General features: G+C 52.5%; 7 protein-coding genes across 7 annotated transcripts; 3 read left to right on the forward strand and 4 right to left on the reverse strand.

Annotated features, from left to right (window-relative positions):
* Window positions 1-90: 90 nt before the first annotated feature.
* On the reverse strand, window positions 91-430 carry Pmar_PMAR023584 (hypothetical protein; the record flags this gene model as incomplete). Its single annotated transcript, XM_002785821.1, has 3 exons — window positions 91-208; window positions 241-299; window positions 347-430. The coding sequence occupies 3 exons, from the start codon at window positions 428-430 to the stop codon at window positions 91-93; spliced, it is 261 nt and encodes an 86-aa protein (XP_002785867.1).
* An 85-nt stretch (window positions 431-515) lies between these two features.
* Window positions 516-896, reverse strand: Pmar_PMAR023585 (hypothetical protein; the record flags this gene model as incomplete). The annotated part of the gene is made up of 1 exon (XM_002785822.1): window positions 516-896. The coding sequence occupies one exon, from the start codon at window positions 894-896 to the stop codon at window positions 516-518; it is 381 nt and encodes a 126-aa protein (XP_002785868.1).
* Window positions 897-1,965: 1,069 nt separating this feature from the next.
* On the forward strand, window positions 1,966-5,211 carry Pmar_PMAR023586 (H+-translocating inorganic pyrophosphatase TVP1, putative; the record flags this gene model as incomplete). Its single annotated transcript, XM_002785823.1, has 19 exons — window positions 1,966-2,050; window positions 2,202-2,334; window positions 2,379-2,520; window positions 2,568-2,659; window positions 2,715-2,828; window positions 2,876-2,967; window positions 3,020-3,085; window positions 3,131-3,221; window positions 3,271-3,338; window positions 3,388-3,472; window positions 3,521-3,670; window positions 3,716-3,781; window positions 3,835-3,930; window positions 3,978-4,075; window positions 4,120-4,225; window positions 4,270-4,402; window positions 4,449-4,615; window positions 4,727-4,933; window positions 4,983-5,211. The coding sequence occupies 19 exons, from the start codon at window positions 1,966-1,968 to the stop codon at window positions 5,209-5,211; spliced, it is 2,220 nt and encodes a 739-aa protein (XP_002785869.1).
* A 441-nt stretch (window positions 5,212-5,652) lies between these two features.
* On the forward strand, window positions 5,653-13,427 carry Pmar_PMAR023587 (hypothetical protein; the record flags this gene model as incomplete). Its single annotated transcript, XM_002785824.1, has 39 exons — window positions 5,653-5,717; window positions 5,795-6,223; window positions 6,270-6,400; window positions 6,469-6,581; window positions 6,631-6,699; window positions 6,780-6,899; window positions 6,950-7,117; window positions 7,161-7,244; window positions 7,294-7,379; window positions 7,427-7,503; window positions 7,556-7,632; window positions 7,680-7,796; window positions 7,943-8,152; window positions 8,202-8,275; window positions 8,321-8,395; window positions 8,442-8,543; window positions 8,589-8,796; window positions 8,867-8,986; window positions 9,092-9,191; window positions 9,240-9,373; window positions 9,528-9,635; window positions 10,013-10,117; window positions 10,162-10,400; window positions 10,450-10,534; window positions 10,606-10,756; window positions 10,803-10,942; window positions 10,996-11,034; window positions 11,085-11,161; window positions 11,210-11,252; window positions 11,302-11,423; window positions 11,712-11,860; window positions 11,909-12,057; window positions 12,134-12,263; window positions 12,332-12,454; window positions 12,501-12,645; window positions 12,790-12,886; window positions 12,932-13,051; window positions 13,104-13,195; window positions 13,272-13,427. 39 exons carry the CDS (start codon window positions 5,653-5,655, stop codon window positions 13,360-13,362), a joined length of 4,764 nt encoding a protein of 1,587 aa, XP_002785870.1. The 3' UTR covers window positions 13,363-13,427.
* Window positions 13,428-14,465: 1,038 nt separating this feature from the next.
* On the forward strand, window positions 14,466-15,586 carry Pmar_PMAR023588 (cyclophilin, putative; the record flags this gene model as incomplete). Its single annotated transcript, XM_002785825.1, has 6 exons — window positions 14,466-14,576; window positions 14,624-14,692; window positions 14,743-14,898; window positions 14,948-15,090; window positions 15,148-15,309; window positions 15,360-15,586. The coding sequence occupies exons 1-6, from the start codon at window positions 14,491-14,493 to the stop codon at window positions 15,584-15,586; spliced, it is 843 nt and encodes a 280-aa protein (XP_002785871.1). The 5' UTR covers window positions 14,466-14,490.
* A 3,594-nt stretch (window positions 15,587-19,180) lies between these two features.
* On the reverse strand, window positions 19,181-20,580 carry Pmar_PMAR023589 (conserved hypothetical protein; the record flags this gene model as incomplete). The annotated part of the gene is made up of 2 exons (XM_002785826.1): window positions 19,181-20,371; window positions 20,461-20,580. 2 exons carry the CDS (start codon window positions 20,578-20,580, stop codon window positions 19,181-19,183), a joined length of 1,311 nt encoding a protein of 436 aa, XP_002785872.1.
* An 854-nt stretch (window positions 20,581-21,434) lies between these two features.
* Window positions 21,435-21,657, reverse strand: Pmar_PMAR023590 (hypothetical protein; the record flags this gene model as incomplete). The annotated part of the gene is made up of 2 exons (XM_002785827.1): window positions 21,435-21,498; window positions 21,557-21,657. 2 exons carry the CDS (start codon window positions 21,655-21,657, stop codon window positions 21,435-21,437), a joined length of 165 nt encoding a protein of 54 aa, XP_002785873.1.
* Window positions 21,658-22,744: the final 1,087 nt, after the last annotated feature.

Consider the following 22,744-nt stretch of genomic DNA (forward strand, 5'->3'; position numbering starts at 1 on the left):
ATTCTCATTACGGTGTGACACACTCAACGAGACCAGGCCGATTGGATCAGGAGGAAACTTATACGTAGTGTACTTGGAGAAGGCGTAGGGTTACTGAGCGGATCCAAACTGGACGAATACCTCTCCGACAGCTGAGTAAATCGGCTGTACTTCATCTCGCAGGAAACCAATGACGGCAGGCGAGGCTATTCCTGACATCAGAAATACCCTAAAAACTACAAAACGAGCAAGCCCTCTCACGGCCTGGTTTGCAGGGGTAGTTGACTCCACGGTCGAAGAGCTACTTGCCAGTAACGGTCCTGAGAAGGCATTCGCCTCCCTATCACTATTCTCCTGCTACTACTACCATGGCTCTTAAAAGGCCCTCCGCAGACTGACAACGCCCTGGCAAACCGCCTTGCATGCGATGTTCAGAGGTTGAGTCCGGCATATTTGGTAGAAGGAGGGGCATATGTTCCTAGCAACGTATAGATCCTCTCTAGGGCCCCACTGCCGCCAGTATTGGTCAAGTGTTGCTAGTATAGACTCCAGCCAATGCCGAACAGGTAACCCTCAGATACAACAGGACTCGACTGTAGACATCCCAATGGGTGGCGGAGCCGATCACACCGATCACAACAGTCGATGTGTTGTCGGAGCCCTAGACGTTTACGATGATCGACAGGAGAGTCGACTTCCGTAGCAGCTGCTCTAGGAGGAGTTCCTGTACTATGTTCCAAACGGACTTGAGAGCCTCCACCATGAGCCTGGTTACTAGTGCGATGCCTTGTTCGGGATGTGACTGCAGCAGCTGCTCCAGCATGGGCTGTAGGGCCTTCCAATATTGGTCCAAGGAGGCATCTTTGCCGTGCTTGGTACAGACCAGCCCACCAGCCTTTACCTTGTACACATAGCATACCCTAAATGCTGCCTCCACCCTAGTAGGAACAGCAGGTAACGGGAAATCCCCTTACGATGGCGAGCAGTTACGTCTAACATCAGTCGCGACAGCAAAGCTCCATCACCGTCTAGCAGCTCTGAGGCCCCTTCGGGCACAATACGGTCCATATCCACCTTAGCCAGCTCCCTTCCCTCCCTAGTAGCGGTATGGCATGAACTAAGCCATACCACTACCTGTTGTTACAGTACAGAGAGATCTGAAACTGCGTGATTAACTTTGCAACAAAAAATCTCAGTATTGTGGAAAATTGGTGAAATCATGGAAAATTTGATCGAGAATGGACGTTATAGAATTTAGGGAAAATTCTACCAATTTTGAGCATGTGAACGTTCCTTCTCTCATCTAACGATAGTGAGAGCGGGCCATTGATGAAGTCAAGCTGACGGCCATACGAGCGAGAAATGTAGTTCACACTTGTTCCACGTTAGTCAGAACGGCCCAGAGCCCCTAAAAATTCTGTCCTTGGGAGAGAACCAGTGGCCATCGGCCTCCTTACAGCACAATACTCAATCGTCAGTATCTGATGACAGGGTCGAATGAGAAGTCAATCTACCATGTCAAACGTGTATAATTCTGTTTCCACAAAAAAAGTCCATCTTGTATCAAATTAGTGAGAGGAATCATAGTTGTTGTAAGAGGCGTGCGCTACCTTCATAGAGTTAGCGCGCGCCATTCACGAAGCGCGACTAGGGTTGTGTTAACAGCGGCGGCGACCCACATCGAATCACCTTGTTTTTGTCAGCCATTTTTTGGGAATGCATGACAGTTCGTCTCGTAAAGTGATCGATACCATTGGGCTAAGCCTTCTTTTACTAGTAAGGGCCTAGGGTTGCCGGACCATCGTTGAAGAATGCTGGGCAGATACTTAGCATTGCGGAAGGAGCCGAGACGGGAGTTGCAGCGGACCCCTCGGCTAGAGGGCCGACAATTGCAGATGTACTAGTGGCTCGATAATTTCGTGGCGCGTGAAAACTATATATTCACAGGTCATTCCGGGTTTGAATGTGGAGCCTGGCTCATATCTGATGCCTCTTTGGGGCGTTTTCTCTCTTATCATAGCACCGTCCTGCCTCGGCCTAGCCTGGGGTATCATTGAGGTATTACTTGCCGGTAGTCTGGTGAAAGATATCACTACCGCATCAGATCACACGTCTCTATAAGCTGCCCATAGACGGTAGTGGTGTTAACTATTCCTCTGCCGCTACGGACTCGGGAGTCTCGACTGATGGGTACTACATTGGCCATTCTGGATTTCCCAAAGGCGCTGTCTATTCCTCTAGGGACTCCCCACTACTTGCCGGGTCTAATTCCGTTGAGAAATCTCTCAAGTTGATGCGTGAAGTGAGCGCTCATATCGCCGAGGGAGCCACTGCCTTCTTGGTAGAGGAGTATAAGTAGGTTCTCAGTGCTTCGCTCCGCCCTAGATTTTCCACACCAGGTACCTCTTCGTCTATGTCATAGTATTTGGTATCGTCATTGGTGTTATCACTAGCTGGTTCGCTGCTCTGGCCTTCTTGGTCGGGGCTATCACCAGCTGTCTTTCTGGTTTTATAGGCATGCGGACCGCAGTCTTCTGCAACGTGAGCACTCTCTCGATGCGGTCAACGCCCCTCAGTGCTCATCGTAGGTGCGTACTACTCACGAGTGTTGGAAGGGACTGCGGATGGGATTTGACGTAGCAATACGAGGAGGCTCGGTCATGGGCTTCACCCTAGTGAGGTAGTAGTACCTGAATGCCCGAATGCCCGGCGTGCTCCATCTGCGTTGGCCTCAGCCTGGGAGTACTCACTATATTCGCCCTTATAGCTGTCCTCAATGCCGTAATGGTATTTGAGAATTCAGGGAACAGCTATGATGGCCCAAGCATACTCTTCGAAGCCCTTGCAGGGTAGTAATGAGCCCTTCATCGGTCATCGTCAGGCTCCCATCGATTAGGTACGGCTTAGGGGGTTCATCGATAGCTCTCTTCGCTCGAGTCGGTGGTGGTATCTATACTAAGGCGGCTGATGTTGGAGCGGATCTGAGTGGTAATACCACCCTGGGGGTAGTCCTATCTGTGATGTGCTCTGGTGATGGTAGGGAAAAATGAGTATGGCATGGACGAGGACGACCCACGCAACCCTGCATGTATTGCGGATAACGTTGGTAGGTCTAGCAGTGGCACTAGTGGTACTCACGACTGCTGTGCAGGCGATAACGTTGGGGATATTGCTGGAATGGGCGCTGACCTCTTCGGCTCCTTTGCAGAGGCCACATGTGCGGCATTCGTACTGATCGGCAAGTGAGTGCATTTTGGGTCTTGGTCACAATGATCCTGCTCCTCCTCTCAGCTCTACACTATCTCATCTCAACATCTATGAAGCTCCAATAATGTACCCATTGCTGATCTCCTCATCGGGTGGGTCTATCTATACGCAGCCGCGTCACTAGGAAGCCGTCCCTTATAGGTATCTTCATAAGTTGGCTGACAGTGCTGCTAGTCCCTCTTGTCATGCCGGTCAAGGATATAGACTGCATCGAGCGATCGCTGAAGTAGAGGAGGCCCTTTGGGATAGTTATTCACTCTATGGTGTTGTGTAGGTCACTGCTCTTCGTGTCAACATTGCTGATGACGCCGGCAGTCGTTGGGATTTCCTACGTCTGCCTACCACCAGAGTTTATGGTCGGCATTCGCTCTCCCTTGTTGCCACAGAACCTCAAAGAGGAGGATGCAGGGAAAATGGTGGAGTGGTAAGGCTAGGAGACTCTCCCACACTTGACGGTGTTCGTTATCAGGTATGCCTGTATGGCATCTGTCCTCATGGGTCTATGGTCGGGCCTCCTAGTGGGTCTGGTTACAGAGTAGGGTTACAGAGTGTGTGGTATCCGGGGTGGTAGTCACCATGCTCGGGCAGGTACTTCACGAGCCATAGCTACCGTCCTGTTAGGGACATAGCCCTTAGTCAAAGGACCTCGGCGGCTACTGGCATCATATACGGCTTAGCTCTGGGGTAGAGTGTCATTGATGATACTGCTGTTGTATAGGGCATCGCTGCAGATATCTCTCTACCATCATTCCTGTCCTGGCCCTCAGTGTCACCATCTTGGTGTCACATGAGTTCTGTGGCATGTACGGCATCGCCTTAGCTGCCTTAGGTAACGATAGCCTCTTCTGGCCCTTGACCACTGCCTCTGTGTAGGTATGCTCTCTACCCTATGTGTGGGATTGGCAATAGATGCCTATGGTCCGATAGCCGACAATGCTGGGGGGATAGCTGAGATGTCTCATCTCGGGGCGTCTGTCAGGTGAGGAGCTCCAGCCTTTTCCGATGTCGCATTGTAAGTGGCAGGCGCCGGACGGATGCTTTGGATGCTGCTGGCAATACGACGGCCGCGGTCGGGAAGGGATTCGCGATAGGGAGCGCGGCCTTGGTCGCTTTGGCGTTGTTCGGCGCCTTCTGTACTCGGGCCAATATTGAAAAGGTGGGGGGGTGGTTTTGTCGCGATGTAGGGGAGGGATGGTATGCAGGTTAATGTGTTGAATGCGTGGACCTTCGCGGGAGTCTTGTACGGCGCTATGATGCCGTATGCCTTCTCGGCCCTGACTATGAAGTCCGTGGGGAAGGCTGCTACGGACATGGTGGACGAGTGTATGAGGCAGTTCCCTAAGATCATCAACGGCGAGGCACCTCCCGAGTAGGTTAGGGTACGGTTGTCGACCATTGAGGGGATCTGCTACTCGTAAGCATGGCATAGGGCGCTTCAAGATTGGAGAAGAGGTGGGGCCGCCAGTGCTGTGATGGTCAGTTACACCCGCTGTATATCCATCTCGACATCAGCTAGTCTGAAGGAGATGATACCCCCTGGGGCATTGGTCATACTCTCCCCTCTAGTGTTTGGGATTATATGTGGGAAGAACGCCACTGCTGGCCTCCTAGTTGGGGCGCTCAGCTCGGGAGTGCAGATGGCCATCTCTATGTCCAACACTGGTGGGGCATGGGACAATGCTAAGAAGTGGGATGTCCTCATCCGGACCTAGTTTGTATATTTCTATGTTGAGTAGGTATATCGAGTCCGGTGGTCTCGGCCCTGAGCACGGCAAAGGCAGTGCCACGCACAAGCATGCGGTTACAGGAGACACCGTAGGAGATCCTCTGAAAGATACCTCGGGACCTAGCTTGAACATTCTGGTCAAGTTGTCCGCCATCATATCTCTGGTCTTCGGCAGCATTATAGACGTACGCTTTTCGAATACCAGTGGTGGCCCTATATGGCTGAGGCCCAGTTCATAGGATTGGTGACTGTTGTGGTAAGGCGATGTGATGATGAGTCATGGACGTGGAGTGTGATGCCTTACATATGTTGATAATGAAGGTGTTGTTGAGTTTAGCTGTTTGTTCAATTGGGTGTCTTTTGCTCTGCTAGTTTCTGCTATGGCGGCACCTAGTATCCATCCCTCTCGGGTGATATGTCCGGAGCTGAGGGAGACTGGGCATTGTTCCCAGAGGATAACGTGCCAGTACAATCATAACATGTACGCCTATTGGTCGTGGTGAACCAATGCTACGAGTCGCCTCGGTCGTTTCAATCGGTGATGGCGACGGCGGTTGTTGTTGTTGTTGTTCTGTTGGATCACCAACCCGCCGCAACTATGCTCCGAATTCATCTTTGCCTAGCTACGTTCTGTCGCACTGTGCTGAGTGTCGTATCTTGTGTGTCATGTTAGTCCTAAGATGCCGACAACGGCTCCCTTGATGCAGTCTTCCCATACGGCTGGGCCGAGCACTTGGAAGGGACGGTAGGTTGGGTGGGGGGGGGGGGGGGGGCGGAGTTGTATAGTCTCGGTGTTGGCGCGTTGAGGTTGCTATTACTTAGGGGTGGCAACTCCGTTCCTGTGGCTCCTAAGAGCTCAGCTCCCAGTGTCATGGCCAACTTGTTTGCTTCGAAAGGCTTTGGTAAGGGGAAAGGAGGATATAATGGTGGTAAAGGAGGGTACGATGGTGGTAAAGGAGGGTACGATGGAAGTAAAGGAGGGTACGATGGTGGTAAAGGAGGGTACGATGGAAGTAAAGGAGGGTACGATGGAGGTAAAGGAGGGTACGATGGAAGTAAAGGAGGGTCCGATGGTGGTGGTAAAGGAGGGTATGGTGGTGGTAAAGGAGGGTATGATGGAGGTAAAGGAGGGTATGATGGTGGTAAAGGAGGGTACGATGGTGGTAAAGGAGGGTATGGTGGTGGTGGTGGTGGTAGAGGAAAGGGCTTTTACCAGGAAGACTCGAGCCCAGATGACCGGCCAGATGAGAGGTGAGCAAGGCAATATGCACATGGGATTGAGTGTGTTGGCTTCCAGGACTGGAGGGAATGCAATGGAGATCACCAATCTCCTACCTATGTTCCGAGACGAGGGTTCGTCCCCTAGTGATCACGTGTCAGACCAGCAACCACAGCAACAGTCTCAGGCCCCTCTGGCTCCATCGCAAGGTGGCGTATGTGGTTCTGCTATCACCAATGCTTAATATAAGACCTGTTGCATGGCTATGTTTTGGCAGGTCCCACGAGGCAACAGACTCTGTCCGCTGAAGGCTCGGATGAGGATACGGGCCAGGGTGATCGGCCTAGTATGGAGCATCTGAAGCAGGAGTTGGGGATGCTCCAGCATAAGGTGGGTATCTCGTCTGGGAGGCAATGATGATGTAGTCGGCTATTGACAGCTGGAGCAGCAAAGGAACGAAGGACGGCAGGTGATGCAGTCAGCTGGACAGGGCGAAGGATCGTCGGGGGTAAGAGGTGTCGTTGGCTCTCACCTATATTCAGGCCGTATAGTGGCTGGTATGGGAAGAGGTTGCTGTTGATATTGTAGGCTGCCGTGTCGCGGTTCGAGGACTCGTATCAGGATCAGCGCCTGGTGGCTAGCACACCGGTGGGACAGCCTGAGGGATATGAAGACACCTATCCCGACCAGTATCCCAGCAGGGACCAGGTAGTATCATTGGGCGTGTGGTAGGTGGGTGGGGGAGGTGGTCGGGTTAGGCTCCGAGGACCGAGTCTGGTAGCCGTGGCTATCAGGAGGATGCCCCGCCACCTCCTACGGGGCCTGTTGGTGACGCCCCACCGGGGGCTCTGCTGGGGCATCCTCACCAGCAGCAGACTGTGGATCAACGGTATTTGCAGCAAGCGAACAGTCAGTTTTTGCGACAGGTGGTGGGCTACTATAATGTGGGGGAAATGTGGTACTGTTCAGGCGCCCCTGCAAGAGGCGAGGCCTCGTGTGATAGGATACGAGCACATGATTGGATCGAATCTGAGTCGACATCAAGAGCAGCTGGTAGGGTACTACAATGCTGTTTTGGGTACGTAATGGTTCGATGGTTTAGCCCGTACAAGGCGGCAGTGGACAGGCCCCCTATGTTGGAGGCTACCAACAACAACAGGCTCATAGTAGCGATGGGGATACTCGCATGTGAGTTCTTGAATGCTGGGTAGAACTCACATGCTTTTTTCGCTCAGGTATCCTAGTGACTATGATGGACGTTCGAGAGGGGAGGTCGGCACAGTACCCATCAGGCAGGCGCCTCAGGATGAAGGTCCTTCCCATTGTAGACGGGTCCGTAGTGGGCCATTGGCGTCTTGGTTCAGAGCGGGGACATGACCGAGATCTGCCGCCTCCGAGACGGGAAGACTTCGCTCCTGATCCTCGCCCGACTCTTATTCAAGTGAGCCTAATACTACCATGTAGTCGACGGAGGTATGATGTTTGAAGATACGGAACAGCGAGTCGAGACTACAACACCAGCAACATCAGCAGCAGCATCAGCAGCAGCATCAGCAGTCAGGCTTCTCTCCGGATGATCGGGTTGACCCTTTTGATTCGAGACGGGTGAGATACAATCATCATAGCAAGGGGAGGAGCGAAACTAGAGTGTGTCGGCCCGAAATCTCTATCACTGGGAGGATCTCTATACATTATGGTTATGATGTCGGCCTGTGTGATGGGTGATGATGATATGGTTGTGTTTCTATTAGGATCCTCTCCTCCCCCAATCCATCTCTAGAGACGAGTACGACCATGAATACTACCGTCGGGCCCCTCCCTCAGCGGTCGAGCCTCGCTATGATGTGATCCAACGGGCAGAGGAAGGGTCGAGTCCCTGGTGGCCTCATAAGGACCGGACATACCGGGATGAAATCCAACAAGTGCGGGACACTCGTGCGAGATTCGCCAGATCCAGACCAGTAGGGAGGACCGGTCGTAATGGTCAGAGGCGTGGAGTGCTCATTGTAGGATGCCTGGTATGCTCGGCCAGCCTTGGGTCGCCGTAGGATGCCTAAGTTCCGCTTTGAGCCTAGTGAACGCAGGTGGGAGTACTTGGGCGTCGGTGAGTGATGTCTGCTGTAACATAGGATGCTGTTCGTTGACGATGCGAACCAGCTTGTGTGTACACCCTTCGACCTTCCAGTAGCGGACATGTATCGAGGGTGAGGCATACACCACTGGCTATTGCCATGCATGGATCGCTATTAGGATAACAAAGGATGGTATTGACAAGATGTCTGTGGAGGAGCTCAGGTCGTTGAGGGCGGCATCCCAGCAGGAACGGCATCGCTTGGATGAGTATCGGCAAGGGTAAGGACGTATCGTGGTGTCGTAGTTACACCAGTCCTGTGTTAGGAGCCTCAACGTATTCGGGGACGTTGTTACTCGCATCTACAATCTGGACTATTCCCCTGTGGTGGAGCCTCACCCCAGGATGGTCTGGGGCATGGAGGGCTTCGATCGAGCCCCTACGCGGACGTCTGATGACCGCGATTTAATTAGTTTCGACAGAAAGTCAGTTAACTCTTCTCTGGACGGCCAGAGGTACAGCGAAGCCGCGCCGGTGAGTCTTCAACGGCACATATCCTCAGTGGTTGCGGCGTAGTGGTAGAGTGGAGGTCTTCGTATATCAGGTTCGAACGCCGGATTCAGGGATGCTGCCGGGGCCGCCGAGGGCATTAGGACCTCCCTTGACGGACTCTGTATCGTCGCTACGCAGTCCTCCAGTGGAGCCTGTGATGCCTATGCGGGGGGTAGTACGGGATGGTTTGCTGAACTTCTGCGCAAGGCCTAGAGCATGTAGCGGTATCATTCAATGTGACGTTTGTTGACGAGAGAGTGGTATGACTTGATTGCAGTTCCAACAGTGGGAAGAAGCCCCGTCGAGAAGTTCAGGCCGGGCTGATTCTGTCCCAGATGGCTGCTGTCCGATGTGCCACGCCAAGTTTCCAGACGAGGGTGAGGCTCTGTTCTCTCCACCCTATGCGCCAGGCTCGGTCGGTTTAGATTCGCTACAGCAGCATGCGGAGACCTGCAACGACCAATGCCCGGAGCGGACGGAGTTGCCATGGGGACTTGGCGTAGGGGAGCCGGTGATAGTGAAGAGCTCTTACACCCCGGATGAAGGCGATGAAAATCAGGTGGGGTGCCATAGTTAAATCAGTGTTGCTTATAGTCCAAGTCTATCTTGGCTCGTTGACATCCTCATTGCTATGAATTGTTCATGGAATGGTATGCGCCTTTGTGGATAGCGACGGGCTCGTTGTAAAATGACATGTTTTTGCTTTTGTTTAGCTACCTGTGAATGTCGGTGATGAGGTCCTCTTGTCGGAGATGGATCACGACGACTCCGGTTGGACCATGGTCAATAAGGACGGCATTTTGGGTTGGATCCCAACGGCCGTATTAGACCTCGAACCTCGGCGTCGTCGATAGCTTCTACGTTGACTGTGAATGGCTAAGTGAATGGTTTCTTTTTATTATGGCTTAGCTGTTGTGCTCGGTTGCCCTACATAGCTGGGCGTTATGAAGATGTCCCTCAAAGGTTGAGGGGAGTAGGTCGTCGATAGCTACATCGATAGGCTCGCTATTGCTAATAACGATGCGTAGGCCTTGTCTTCTTGTGCGCTATCTGGTTGTGGCTGATAATGAGGGTATCAGGAGGAGGTTATTCGGCGGGCAGTGGAGATGTCTCGGTATGGCCATGTGCACACGTGCAATTGACCAAATTGGAAGGTGCAGGTCTTTATCTTGTTTAATGCCGTGTCGCGATGTTTAAGGCAATATCACTTTCTTCCACTTCGGCAGTAGCAGCAGCTTTCTGCCGTTGCGGCTCTTCCCGGGCCGCGGCGACTTTGCTTGTTCGTCCATTCACTCCAGTGAGGGTCTTCGGGATGGCTCGTTGACGGGGATGATGCTCTTTGTCCAGGTTTGCTCTCTCAGTGGTCGGTATCGGTCTGCTACTGATGTGCGGTTCCTATCATCATCAGCAACACGCACGCCGAAGGATAAGGAGCTACTGAAGGGTATACCTAAGAATGTGGTGGATGAGAAAACAGGCTCCAGCAAGCCCGCTACATTGAGTACCATATTGACGAAGAAAGAGACGCGAGAGGAGAGTTGGGAAATTATGAAGTACATGAGCAGATTCGTATGGCCACAGAACCCGTAAGGCAGCACCAGCTGAAGGGAAAGCCGATGGGTGTTCTCTTGTCAGGGCCTTCCGGCTAAGAGTATTGAGCTCAGCTGCGTGCATAGTGTTGGCCAAGTTAGCGACAATACAAGCACCGATACAATTGGGGGTAAACACTATGCGATTACATGGGGATCCGCCCATCCCTCGGTCCTTCACAATAGAGTTTCAATTCCTCAGGCGCTGATCAACTCTTTGTCCGTGCCGGTCACAGCTGTGACTACCCCTCTGTTGCTGCTCTCATCGTTCGTCCTGGCCAAAATCTGCCAGTCGGCTTTCACTGAGCTGCGTGGGATCATTTTCGCCAATGTATCTCAGGATGCGTGTCGACGTAAGTAGCTTTTTTAGGAGTCTCTCCCGTGTACTTGTCCCTGCAGGCATAGCACGGAAAGCTTTCGAGCACGTCCACACTCTAGATGTTAGCTTCCTCATCGGTTCCCGCAGTGGGGAGGTCCAGGCCATCATATCGAGATCATTGCGGTCCGTAACGAGCATGCTGAATATGATGCTATTCAATGTGGGGAGTTCTGTCCGACCTTCCTCGGGATGTCTGCATGATTGTTCTTTCAGATGATACCAACAGCTCTCGAGTTCTCCCTGGTGCTATGGGTGAGTACAGGTCCTCGATAGTGGTGGCCTGCTGGACATGTCTTCTTCAGATTCTCGCCACCCATGCTGGAATACCAGCAGCTTTGATCACTACAGCGACCATGGCCGCCTATGTTGGATTCACAACGTAATCGTCATTATGCCTCCCCCGTAGTCAGTTGATGCGTCCTCTCAGTCACTATACAACGAAGCGGAATGAGTATCGCCGGAAGATGAACGTGAGTGTCGCTGATAGGAGTTGAGCGGCGATTGGTATTGCCAAATTAGATGGCCGAAAATGAAGCAAATGCTCGTCTATTGGATTCCGTCATAAACGCCGAGTCTGTGAGGTTCTTCGCAAACGAGAAGAGAGAGGCGGACCTGTACGACCAGTCCCTGGCTAGATATGAGTGAGTGCCTTGTGTGGGCTCTTGGGCGATTATTCAACGCTCTCGATCGGATTTCCGATACGAAATGGACAGCTGGACTCGCGTGGGCACGCAAGTTTGTATCGGAACGCCATGATTGACTACGCTGTCGTCACACGCACAGCAATCTGGAGTTGGGCGGAGTGTGGTATTCTTAGTGTGAAGAACGCCATTTCACTCGTTATATTCATTTCGCGCATCCATTGGCTAGGAGAGCGAGATGGGAGTAAACTTATAGAGCGTCGGTCGATCGATTATCCCTGTTCTCAGGCAGGAGAATATTCGTGTTCTGAAGTCGTTGGGTCGTCTTAACTTCGGTCAGCAGCTAATCTACCACACGGGCCTATTCGCCACCCTATTCATCGCCCTCAACCAGTGTGCCGCTGGGCTCCTCCCTGTAGGGGATCTTGTTATGATAAGTGAGCTTCCCTCTCACTCGGTCAAGCTACGAGTGCAACTACCTGTAGATACTCTCCTGATGCAGCTATCTAGTCCATTGAATCTGATTGGTATGGTCTATCGCGAGACTACTATGAGCCTAGTGGACATGAGCAAACTGCATGCCTTGATGAAGATCCAGCCCTCGATCAAAGATGCCCCCGACGCCAAGGATCTGGTAGTGGCTCTGGAAAGGGCATCCGGCAATCTCTGTTGTTGGCATTGGCTTGGAAGTAGTAGGGTTCTCTTCATAGGTCCTCAAGGGCGGCGAGGTATCCATCAAGGACCTCACGTTCGACTACGGCTCGGAATCGCGGAAGATTCTCAATGGCTTCTCATTGGACATCCCTGCCGGCCATAGAGTAGCGATAGTCGGGTCATCAGGTAAGTGCAGTCTTATGGGGCATCGGTATTGGAGCCTTGAGTTGTAGCGATGGTCTTTATCATGTTAGGAGCTGGAAAGTCTACTGTACTGCGGCTACTACTGCGATTATACGCGCCTAGTAGTGGTTCCATCACTATTGATGGTCAGTCGATCGACTCGGTGACTTTGGCTTCCCTTAGGAAGAATATTGGTAAGCGTGGAGTCGTCCTTGTGATTGAGGTGCTGACTTCGGACAGGTGTGGTACCGCAAGACTGCTCACTCTTCCACGATACTGTCTTCAACAATATACTCTATGGTCGTCTAGATGCTACAGAGGAGGAGGTTATTGCAGCTGCTAAGCTTGCTGAGATTCATAACACCGTTATGGACTTCCCTAAGGGGTAGAGTATGGCGTCTGTGGGTCTGGTCGGAGGGGCACGGCGTGGTAGTTACTAGATTGAATTGTGATAGTGAGTGTGATCACTACTGACTATCGTCAATGATGCAGAGGAAGTGGAATAGTCGCTGTCACGAGTCAACGATAGGTATCAAACATTGGTCGGAGAGAGAGGACTCAAACTGAGCGGAGGGGAGCGTCAGAGGATAGGCATAGCTAGATGTATATTGAAGAACCCGGAGCTGGTGAGTGGTCCTTTGGATGACTTGGTGGTGGCACCATGAGGGTAGGTATTGTTTGACGAGGCGACTTCAGCGTTGGACTCTGAGACGGAGCAGACGATCCTAAAGGGTTTCGAACAACTGACGGCGTCGCGGACGTCACTCATTGTGGCCCATCGGCTATCCACTGTGAGTTGCTGAAGTCGGTAGTGGGGGATCCAAGGTGGACCTCGGTGTTCAGGTTATGAACTGCGATACTATATGCGTGTTAGATGAGGGCAGGATCGTCGAGAAAGGTTCTCACAAGGAGCTCATGGGCATTGCTAATGGAAAGTATGTATGGTGTTGATGATGATACTGATCTTTCATGGGGTCCTGGCTGGGTCTGTCTAGATGGCCGTCTGTGTAGGTATCGGCAGCTATGGGAGCGGCAGTTCCTCATTGACGAGACCGAGACTCTTGATGAGGCCTCTACAGATAGCAATGCTCCCACTCACTGATTCATCCGAACTGTCTCAGCTACTTGTGATGTTCGCAAAATGTGAATTGCAAAGTTTCCAATCCTGGTGGGCTGGCTCTGTGCTGGAATGCTGATCATTGATCGCGTGTGAGATGGTCTCTGTGCGCTCCCCTTGCAAGTCTGTGCTGGACTGTTCTAGTTCTTAGAGTAGCTGAGCTCATCTAGTCTGCTGTTTCTCCACCTGGGTCGCCGTAGTTTTACAACTTGGTATTTTTCTCACCTTTCCAAGCGCGAACTCTCTACAATGTTCACCCGTTCAGTGCTAGGCGCACTGCTCGCCATGGCGGCCTTCGCCGTAAGATATCAGATCGCTTTTGAGGTGGTCAAGTAGTGTTCTTTGTTCAGAGGAGAGCGGAGATACAAACATGCAGCGGCTGACGTTTGAATGGGATTGTCGGAGTCCGCACGTGAGTACCAGGAAAACAGTTGTGGTATTGTCGGTGTTCGATGGGCTTGTTATCGATGTGGTAGTGCAGTTCCCCTAGGAGTACTACTAGGTTCGTGAAGACCCCGGGTCACGTCGATCAATACGAAGGCGTGACTGTTAATTTCATCCCGGGTAGGACTCCGGAGTTGGTGATCTTCGATGACGATGATAAGGAGGTTGAGAGGGTGAGCAACAGTGGCGTTTATTCCCGGGCGAAAACGTCCTTTTGGCCAGGTTAACCTGTCACACTTCGTCGATAAGGATGATGTTGCTAAAGTACACGAGCTCGTGCAATCAAAGGGCTTTAAGAAGAAGAAGGCTTCTGCAGAGGGTAAAGGCAGGAGATGCGTAGTTGTCCATCCTGGTGGATGATGATCGTGTCAGGTGATGAGGAAGGCCCTTATGTTGAGTCGGCTCCCACCGCGGAGGTTGAGCTCTAGAGAGGTGGTCACACGCTAGCGACGACACGGCACTCCCGTCAAGTGTTGGAGAGACGAATGAATCCGACTCTATTAATTCTACGGAACAGGAGTCTTTGGATGATATGCTCTCCCCTTCACCTATGCTGGGTGATCGAGTGTTGTCGAACTAGCGACATTTTTGGGATGTGCGGTGTTGGGTTTTGAAGTTTAATAAAAGGGGGTTGGTGGTCACTTAGATGGGAACTGGAGAGTCGTGTGTATGGTTGTGAAGAGCTCACTGTCGAAGATCAACTCCATGGGCATACTGCCGATGATGCTCATAACAGGGATGGGAGGCAGTTATGTGTACGATGGGGTCGGGCCAGGCTGAGGGAGCTGACACTGCTCTTTAGGATGTATAAGAGACGAGAGTATCTCAACACGCTGGACAAACGGCATCATACGAGGGAAATCACAGACAAGTGACTATGAGTCGGGCGGTGGATCGGCTGTGTTGTCCCTCACGTTACAGATGCTACATGGACATTGGTATTGGGAATAAGTATGCTGGCCGGATCATCATTGGTCTTTACTCGAGACGGGTGCCAATGACGTGCGAGAATTTCGTGCAACTTTGTGAAGGTTATAAGGTTGGGGAAGGGGAAACGGAGAGGCTAGTAGGGTACAGGTGAGCTGTATTGGAGGGTGTTGGCGTAGTAGAAGATGGCCCTGTGCAGGAATACGCTATTTTACAAAGTTCAACCGGGACTGGCCATATTTGGTGGTGACACTGTGACGGGCTCGGGCCAGTCGCGCGGTATGAGCATATACGGTCGGAAGTACCCGGATGAGAACTATCATATGCGGTTCGTGCAAGATGGTAGTAGTAGTAGTAGTAGTAGCACGGCTCTGGGTAGACACTGCTTGGTCGTATTAGGTGACGTGGCCTCAATGGGGTGGGGACCCAATACTAACTCATCTCACTTCATGATAACCCTGCTGCCGAGCCCTCCTCTGCACGGCCGTTATGTTGTCTTTGGCACTGTACTTAGAGGGATGAAGATAGTGAGAGGCATTGGCGACCAGGCTACACGAACAGGTTAGTTCTCCTTCCATTAACCAATACAGGATGTGGTTGAACGTCATCAGGCCAGTTGGTCGAAGAGTGTCGAGTCCTCCAATGTGGACTGTACAGGGATGAGTGCCCACCTCCCGTGCCCCAAGAGTTCCTGGACACCCACAAGCCGACGATGACTCAGATCGATTGGGAGCGGTACGACCGTGAGGTTCAGACCCGACTCTCGGAATTCGAGAAAAGTGGTGAAAGGAGGCCCGAACATGTAGCAAGCACTTCGGCGCAAAAGGTGACCGGATGAGAGTTTCTGCTCTTTGCGGCTGTTGCGATGGGGCACCGTGATACGGAAAGGCGGTTGGTTTATTCTAGCCATTGGTCGTCGCCTCTCATGCTTACACGACTTACACAAGGAGCTCTCGCTGGCTGTACTAGGCGGGGCCTGGGTTGGTTTGGTGAGGTTATGGGCAGCTGGGTTGGAATTTGAATGGTGATCGATAGGTCAACCACGACTAACGGATGTGATGATGGGGGAGCAGAGACGATATTCTCATCACAATGTGGCCAATGGATGGTATAGTCCAACCCGACTGCTCGAATGGAGGAGGCTGCAACTCTACGCACTCGCTGTCCATGTAGGACCATATTGGCAGATGGAGAGAGTCATGTGTAGGGTCTTATAGATAAAACAAAAGCAGAACATGAAGGATCGTAGACGGCATGCATACAGCGGTGCTACACAGCGCTTCTTGCTGACCAGATTTGGATGGATGTTCCGACGGTGAGGCCGTTGGTTGTCGTGGAGGAACATTTTGGCCTATTAGTGCCAATTTGAATTGTGATCGGGCGAGGAAGCGAACTCGTCCACAGCGCTTGACTGCCACCAGCTATCGTCTGCTGCACCGTAGAGACCATGTGTAAGGCAAGCCGCATGCGGTGTGGAAGGTGATGTGGGGTCAACTCAGGTGGATGAAGAAGTTGTGGCCGCATCATGTCTTCTTTGTTCGAGACCCCCCAACAGATCACAATATCAACCTGAGGTTAGAACGGCAGCTCCTGCCCGCTCACATTGCCTGATGGTAACCATGGCCCTTGTGTGCTACACTACGTTTCTGTATTATTCACTGATGTTCTCTTACGTTGATAAGTGTGGGCGGATAGATAGTAGCAAGGGCCAAACGACGTGATCTATTGCTGGAACTCCTGACCGACTCCTCCAACGTCCGAGGAGAGCAGCACGTGTGGTGCAGTGAAGCATTGGAATGACAAGTACAGCGTGATTGTGCTGAACTGACATCCCACTCGACGCATCCCGTGGTCACATTTGATAACTGCAGACTTGGGAAACCTGGGTTTCCATCAATCAATGTTTGCAGCATTTATCTACTCCTGGGCAACTATAGCTGCAACTAGCGCGAAATACGGGTGCTCTAAACGTTGCCACGACATCGTCCAAGAGACAATACACCTTATCAAGTCAGGTGAATAAGTGAGTAGCAACTTCAGTGCTTTGCATTGACAAGGATAACGATGATTGGCCATTGGAGCGTCCCACTCACATCAAACGCGAGACTACGATATCGAACAACACATCAGAGCAGCGTATGCAGAGGGGAGTAGTCATACAGGCGTTAGTCTATCCACCTGCCATATTGCCTTGAGTACTCGAAGTAGGCCTACTATAGGAGGGGGGCTTCATCGACCAAGTCCAGGATTCCCGCTTAGGGGCGCCCCCAATAACACGCGGGGTGTTGGCGCGTCGACTGCGTTCCATCATGTCCCTACTTCGCAAAGGCACGATCGGTTGAACCACCCTGACTTGTCCACGTCCTGAAGGTGGCGCTCGCTTGACGATACGTTTGCCTATCCTTCGTTCTACCGATGGTGGACGCACTGAGATGCCACTGCCGCCTGTCCGGCCACCAAGAGCGCTGGCCATACCTCGACTACTCCCAAGAACGCCATTGGTGTAGTTGGCGGATATCCGTCTACTCCTCCTCTCAGTGAACTCTGCCTCCCCAGTATGGCTGTCGAAAATGCGAGATGTTTGTATCTTCTGAGCATTCGCCCAAGCCTCGGGTCCCCCCAATGGAGTGCGGAGGCTCAAGACGATCCTTGAATCACTAGGATTAATGACTTGTGATGCTCTCGCCCGATCAGCGATACCGAGAGCCTGTTCACCACGTAAACGGAACCCTCTGGGTGACAGACCCAGCCGTGTCACCATCGATCCCTGAGTTCGAGGGAATATCCTTCGTGACGATGTTCCTGGAGCACTGCGGCCCTCTCCAATATTCGCCAGATTCCTCACTGACACCTGCATAGGTTTCACATGCTTCCTCATTTCCTCGAATTCCATCCGTGCAGCATCCGGGCTGACATGGCTCTTCCCTTTCCTAGAGGGCGCCCGGTCAGACGGAACAAACTTCGGGAATGGTGATGGACTCGGCAGCATAGGCTCCTCTTGCGTTACCGTGTGATCCATGACACCTGATACCCCACCACCGTCTGATCCCCTTTTGGTGAAACCTGCTGGTGGATGCTCGTACCTGCTCATAGACACAGCAACGATAATGATTCGTTGCTAGCCTCACTTCGGTAGCGGCGGAGGGGGAGGGGGAGGCCCTTCTGTGTTCCTCTTAGCCCCCAAGGGCTGTGCTTGCGAGAGATCTCCATACGAACCTAGAAGACCGCTCCCTCGCATCTGTCTTGCGTAAATATCTCTGGAGAGACTTCGAGGTGATAGCATTGCAATAAAAATCCTCAAAGTCGCTGCAGCCACCCAACAGATACCTATGAGAGGGTCTCGTAGGAGAATATTGCATTAAACACGAGTCGCTCTTTTCTAACAACGATTGAGTACATTAGTGCTAAATTTCACTCATGAGGAGTTTGTAGGCAGAATCTTGCCGATACCCAGCGCAGGCACACCGATCCTGCCGCTGTTTGTGATGTACTCAGGTGTACATGATTGCCGTAGCGTAGAGGAGTCCTTGAGAACCCCTTCCGCGTTAGCCTGGTCCTCCCCGAGGCCACGTTGGATCTCTTCCTCTGTCTGGACCGCCTCCCAATTCCCCTTTGAGACGGCCGCATACACCGCCTCGGTGGGCTCGTTGTAGGAGACGTGATCGACCGTATCTTAGTATCCCGTCTCTCGTCGATGCTTCCTTACATAACTTCGGGTTGAAGGGCCCCGTGGTGTTCACCTGCCTGAGGTTCGCCGTAGACCATGAACGTGTTAGGGAGCGGTGACTTTGAATAGACCATGGGTCATCTCATCTGCTAACCACCTTTCGTAATCTCATCCTCTAGTAGTGACCGCCAGTTCGATACAACTGCGGTCGCCTCCAGAGGAGCCCTTGTTGTCAGACATGTTCAGGTTCTAGAGGGCTGCTGGTATCCATATACTATGAACGACGATCCCCAGGTAATTGACGAACTCGGGCCAACGTGTGAGAATCAGATTTCAATGGTATCGTCGATAATAGACTACAATGTACAGGAACAGTCTCTGCCTTCTACTCTCCTTACAGCCTGCTCGACGAAGGCGACGCACTTCCCCGCTGCATCATGTCGAACGTATTCCGTGCACGACCGTCTCTGATAGGCCCTGATGGCTGTCTGTCCTCCCAGGAAGTGGGCGTGGAGTGGTATTGATACTTATCATACGGCGCACTACGCTGATACCTATAGCTACTCCCATAGGCGCGACCAACCGGCTCCAGTGGCCTAGGTACATGGACCGATGCCTGCTGCCGTAGAGGTACTGCGGGAACTGCTCGCAATGGATGGGCAGCTTTTCTAAGACCCCCACGGGGAGGGGTACAGGACGCCGTCGCCGGAGTGTAGTGTTGGATCTGCTCTATCTCCTTATCAATGGTAGTTGGAGTGGTACGGTCTAACACGACCTTAATTGGCTTCGACATTGGTTTCTCCCCAGATATCTCCACATCTCTACCCTCTCCGTGGTACCGCTGGAAAATGGCTTCGACCTCTGCCAGCGTCCTCTGAATAGAGACGCTCGTACGGTCCTCCACTGAAAGCACTTATTGCCAATATCAGAGGAAGGCTCCAGAGGACTCTCCACGCAGATGATGTCGTTGCTATGGTTCCTCTTGCTCACTACGTCGAAGCGTCGCTCCGCCTTACTGAACATTCGCCCACCGTTAGTGACCGAAAGGCCGTACATGTCGCAATGGAAGTCACGACCTAGCCACTGAAGCATGTCCACTAGCAGGTGCCCGAGGCTCTCGTTTCCCTCGGCTGTGCGAGAGTATCCGAACGACGTCGGATGTTGCTGTAGGAAGGCGATGACCAAGCAGGCGGCCAAGTAGCTGCCGACTCCTCCAGTGAAGGTAAGGTTGAGCTTCCTTGAGGCGAGGTAGGTCTTGAGGAATATCATCAAGGGCTTGAAGGCCGGGTACTTCTCCACTCCCTCTCGTATTACGAATTTGGTCGTATTAGAAGAATCCGGTTCGCCGGAGGAGTTGTCGTGCACCGAGACGTCGACTTCGACGTGTGGAGGTAGCACGTCCACGAGTTTGACAATGGGCACTCGAGCGGTCTCGCGGAGCTCCAACTCCTTCAGCTGGCCCTGACTGAGGAGCTTATCGGAGAGCATTCGGACGGCCTCTACTGCACCAACAGGCACATTCTGGAGGGAAAGATCGATGTCGCCACTAGGGAGGCTCAGACCAGAGAGGAAACTGCCGAAGACTTTGAGTTCACATTGCGGCCAGAGATCCTTGCAGACCCCATTGATCCTCGCGACGAACTCCTCCCTTGCTTTCACTTCATCGTCGTTGAGGACCACCCACTTGGTGTAGTCTACGAGCTCCTCGTGAAGCATGAGGTGCATAGGCAGATGAGGGTCGTACCCGCCCTTGGGCCACCAGGGTGGGGCTTGTGACATGGCTGGTGCAGGCCTAGAGCTAGCAACGATGCCCTCGAAGGCCTCAGGGACGGCGTTGGAGGAGGTGGAGACGCCCATGAAGTTGTCACCTTCCTTGCCTATAGTTCCAGCCTCTGCGGAGGAGTTCCTCTGTCGGGGTTTCCGTAGAAGCTCTCGCATAGACTTGTTCTTCCCTGCCTGAGAGATGAGTGGGTCATCGGGCACCAAATCGACAAGATTCCAATGAGGTCAGCAAGGCGATCACTGACTGCTCCCATAAGTACTACCCTTTCCTTGTTCATCTCTTCCTCCTCTGGAGTTATGAACTGTTCTATAAACGCCTCATATGCCTCGTTGGGGGCATCTGTGGGCTCGGAGACCTCTACTGCGTCTTCATTGGTTGACATTAGAAGGAAGAAGGGAAAAAGGAAAGTTCATGATGGATCGCAGGAATAAAGGAAGTTTAGGATTTTGCAAGAGTGCAAGAGCTTACGCTTTCGGACATGTGGAATTCGGGTATGCCTCCGCACTGTATGTCCAAATTCGGAGTCCGCAGGTGACTCTTGATGGCTGCGGATGGCCGTAGAGGAGCATGCAGCTGGCTGGCAGGGAAGCCTTTAAGTACTAGGGGGTCGGGTAGACTGTGATAAGGAACTTTCCCCGACGCAGGCGGTGTCGCCGACTAGTGGGCCACCTTGGTGGGCGACTGGTTAGCCTCATAAGTGGCAGGAGGCCCCTCAAAGGGTCCTCATGAAGTCTCGCAAGGGATACAGTATCGTGTAGATGAATGACCTTGCCCAACCACAGCTATCGTCTCCTAGACGCCGGTCTCCATCGTCACAGACTCCTCAGCCAATTGTCTCGGGTGTGCTCTCAAGGCCAGGTGGCTTTCCCCACAGGGCCCACTTTAGAGAAACAAGCATCACGCTAGAGAAGTGAGGAAGAGTATCCCCTCGACGCTTATCACTTCCAAGATTCAGACTCTGAATTTCAGAGTCTCAGATACCTCGTTGGGAGATCTTTCGATGGCCGGCGGAGTGCCCATGAAGGGCCCTCTATATTACCCAGTATGGCACTATCTGCTGGCCTGGTATGCAGGAACCTGTCAAATGCCGAGATCCAGCTGAAGGAGTAGTCTTATCGAGGGACGCGGGGCCGACTCATGCAAGGAGTGCAGCGAGGGTAGGGGTAAACCGGAACTATACCGGCCGAGTAAGGTCTTCACTGGTACTCGAGTGGCTGTACGGCATATTGGAGAGGCCTAGATGGAGTTGGCTTCGCCGGTGGCGACTAGGGCCTCCTCTCTGCGGGTAGTATCGGGAGTCCTAGTATAAACAGCGGCGTTCGTAGGGCACGGTACGAATCTTTTGAGAGGGGTATTACACAGCCCTCTCGCCCGACGGGGTACGAAGGGCTAGGGCTAACGATCCTCTAGTGGCGAGGAAATCCGGTTGCTCGGGGATGAAGGCCAGAGGTGGGGGCATGCTCAGAGTGTCGTAGTCATATCGGAGAGGAAGGTGATGGGCATAGTCTTCAACGGGAACGGAGGAGGTATACAAAAGAGGAGTTACCCTCAATGCCGAGAGACTATACTCAACGCTAGCACGGTAGTCAGTGTCGTACTGGTGGAGGCTGGGCCAACAGAGGGAGCGGCTAGACGGTAGAGGGTTGGCGCCTCCATGGCCGTAGTAGAGCTGGAGAGAAGCGACTCACTTGTGGGAGCTCGCTTTGGATTGATCCCCAGGCCTGTTACGGTAGCGATTGTCGCTAACGGTGGGCGCCACTTTCCCAATAGGAAGGCTTCTTACATAGCTGAAAGGCCTCCAATCGTCGTGGTCAGGTGAGCAACGGAATTCTCGGTGAACCGATCGACTCTGACGGAGACTGAACGTAATAGCAGTGGTAGTGAGTGGATGTATACATATGAGTGTAACCAATATAGCTCTGCGGAGCTGCTTGAATCAAAGCTACCGAGGCGGCCTGGTGACGGTATCATTCAAGGGTGGGGTATTGGGGGAGAGCTACTACCAGACAGGGTCTAGCAGTAGCTCTACAAGCTTTAGAGCAAACACATGCAGCGGGTGGTCTTCTAGGCAGAGTTATGAGAAGGGAGGCTCTGTAACCGTTAGTTTTAGTCCGATAAGCATCTCTAGAAGCGGCGACAAACTCATCGGGATACTCTAGTGTGAGTTCTATTATCAGTGTCACCTCTTTCTCGGGGAGTCTCGCACAGTCGCTATAGTGATGAAGAATAGCGATAGTGCGAGAGTCCCCACATCATCTGTGGCCAGTATTTACGTCGTTTCGTACTCGTAGTTGTGATCATGCTTCCGCATGTTGAAATCATTGGTGTATTAACTCGGTTGTGGATACATATATAGTGTTGTGTTGACCATCGCCTTATGGGCTAAACCCATTTCAACAATGCCGTGTGCCCTCAGTTGTGTGGGTGTTGTACTTTGTACTATGGGCGTGACCATTGGTTCACGTACCTACTCCCTCCGACGGACACTAGCCTTAGGCCTCTTCCTTCTAGCCTACTCGGCCCTTATACCGGGTCTGATCCTGCCC

This window comes from Perkinsus marinus (genome assembly GCF_000006405.1).
Source record: "Perkinsus marinus ATCC 50983 genomic scaffold scf_1104296931952, whole genome shotgun sequence".
In the NCBI taxonomy this organism is placed as follows: domain Eukaryota; phylum Perkinsozoa; order Perkinsida; family Perkinsidae; genus Perkinsus; species Perkinsus marinus.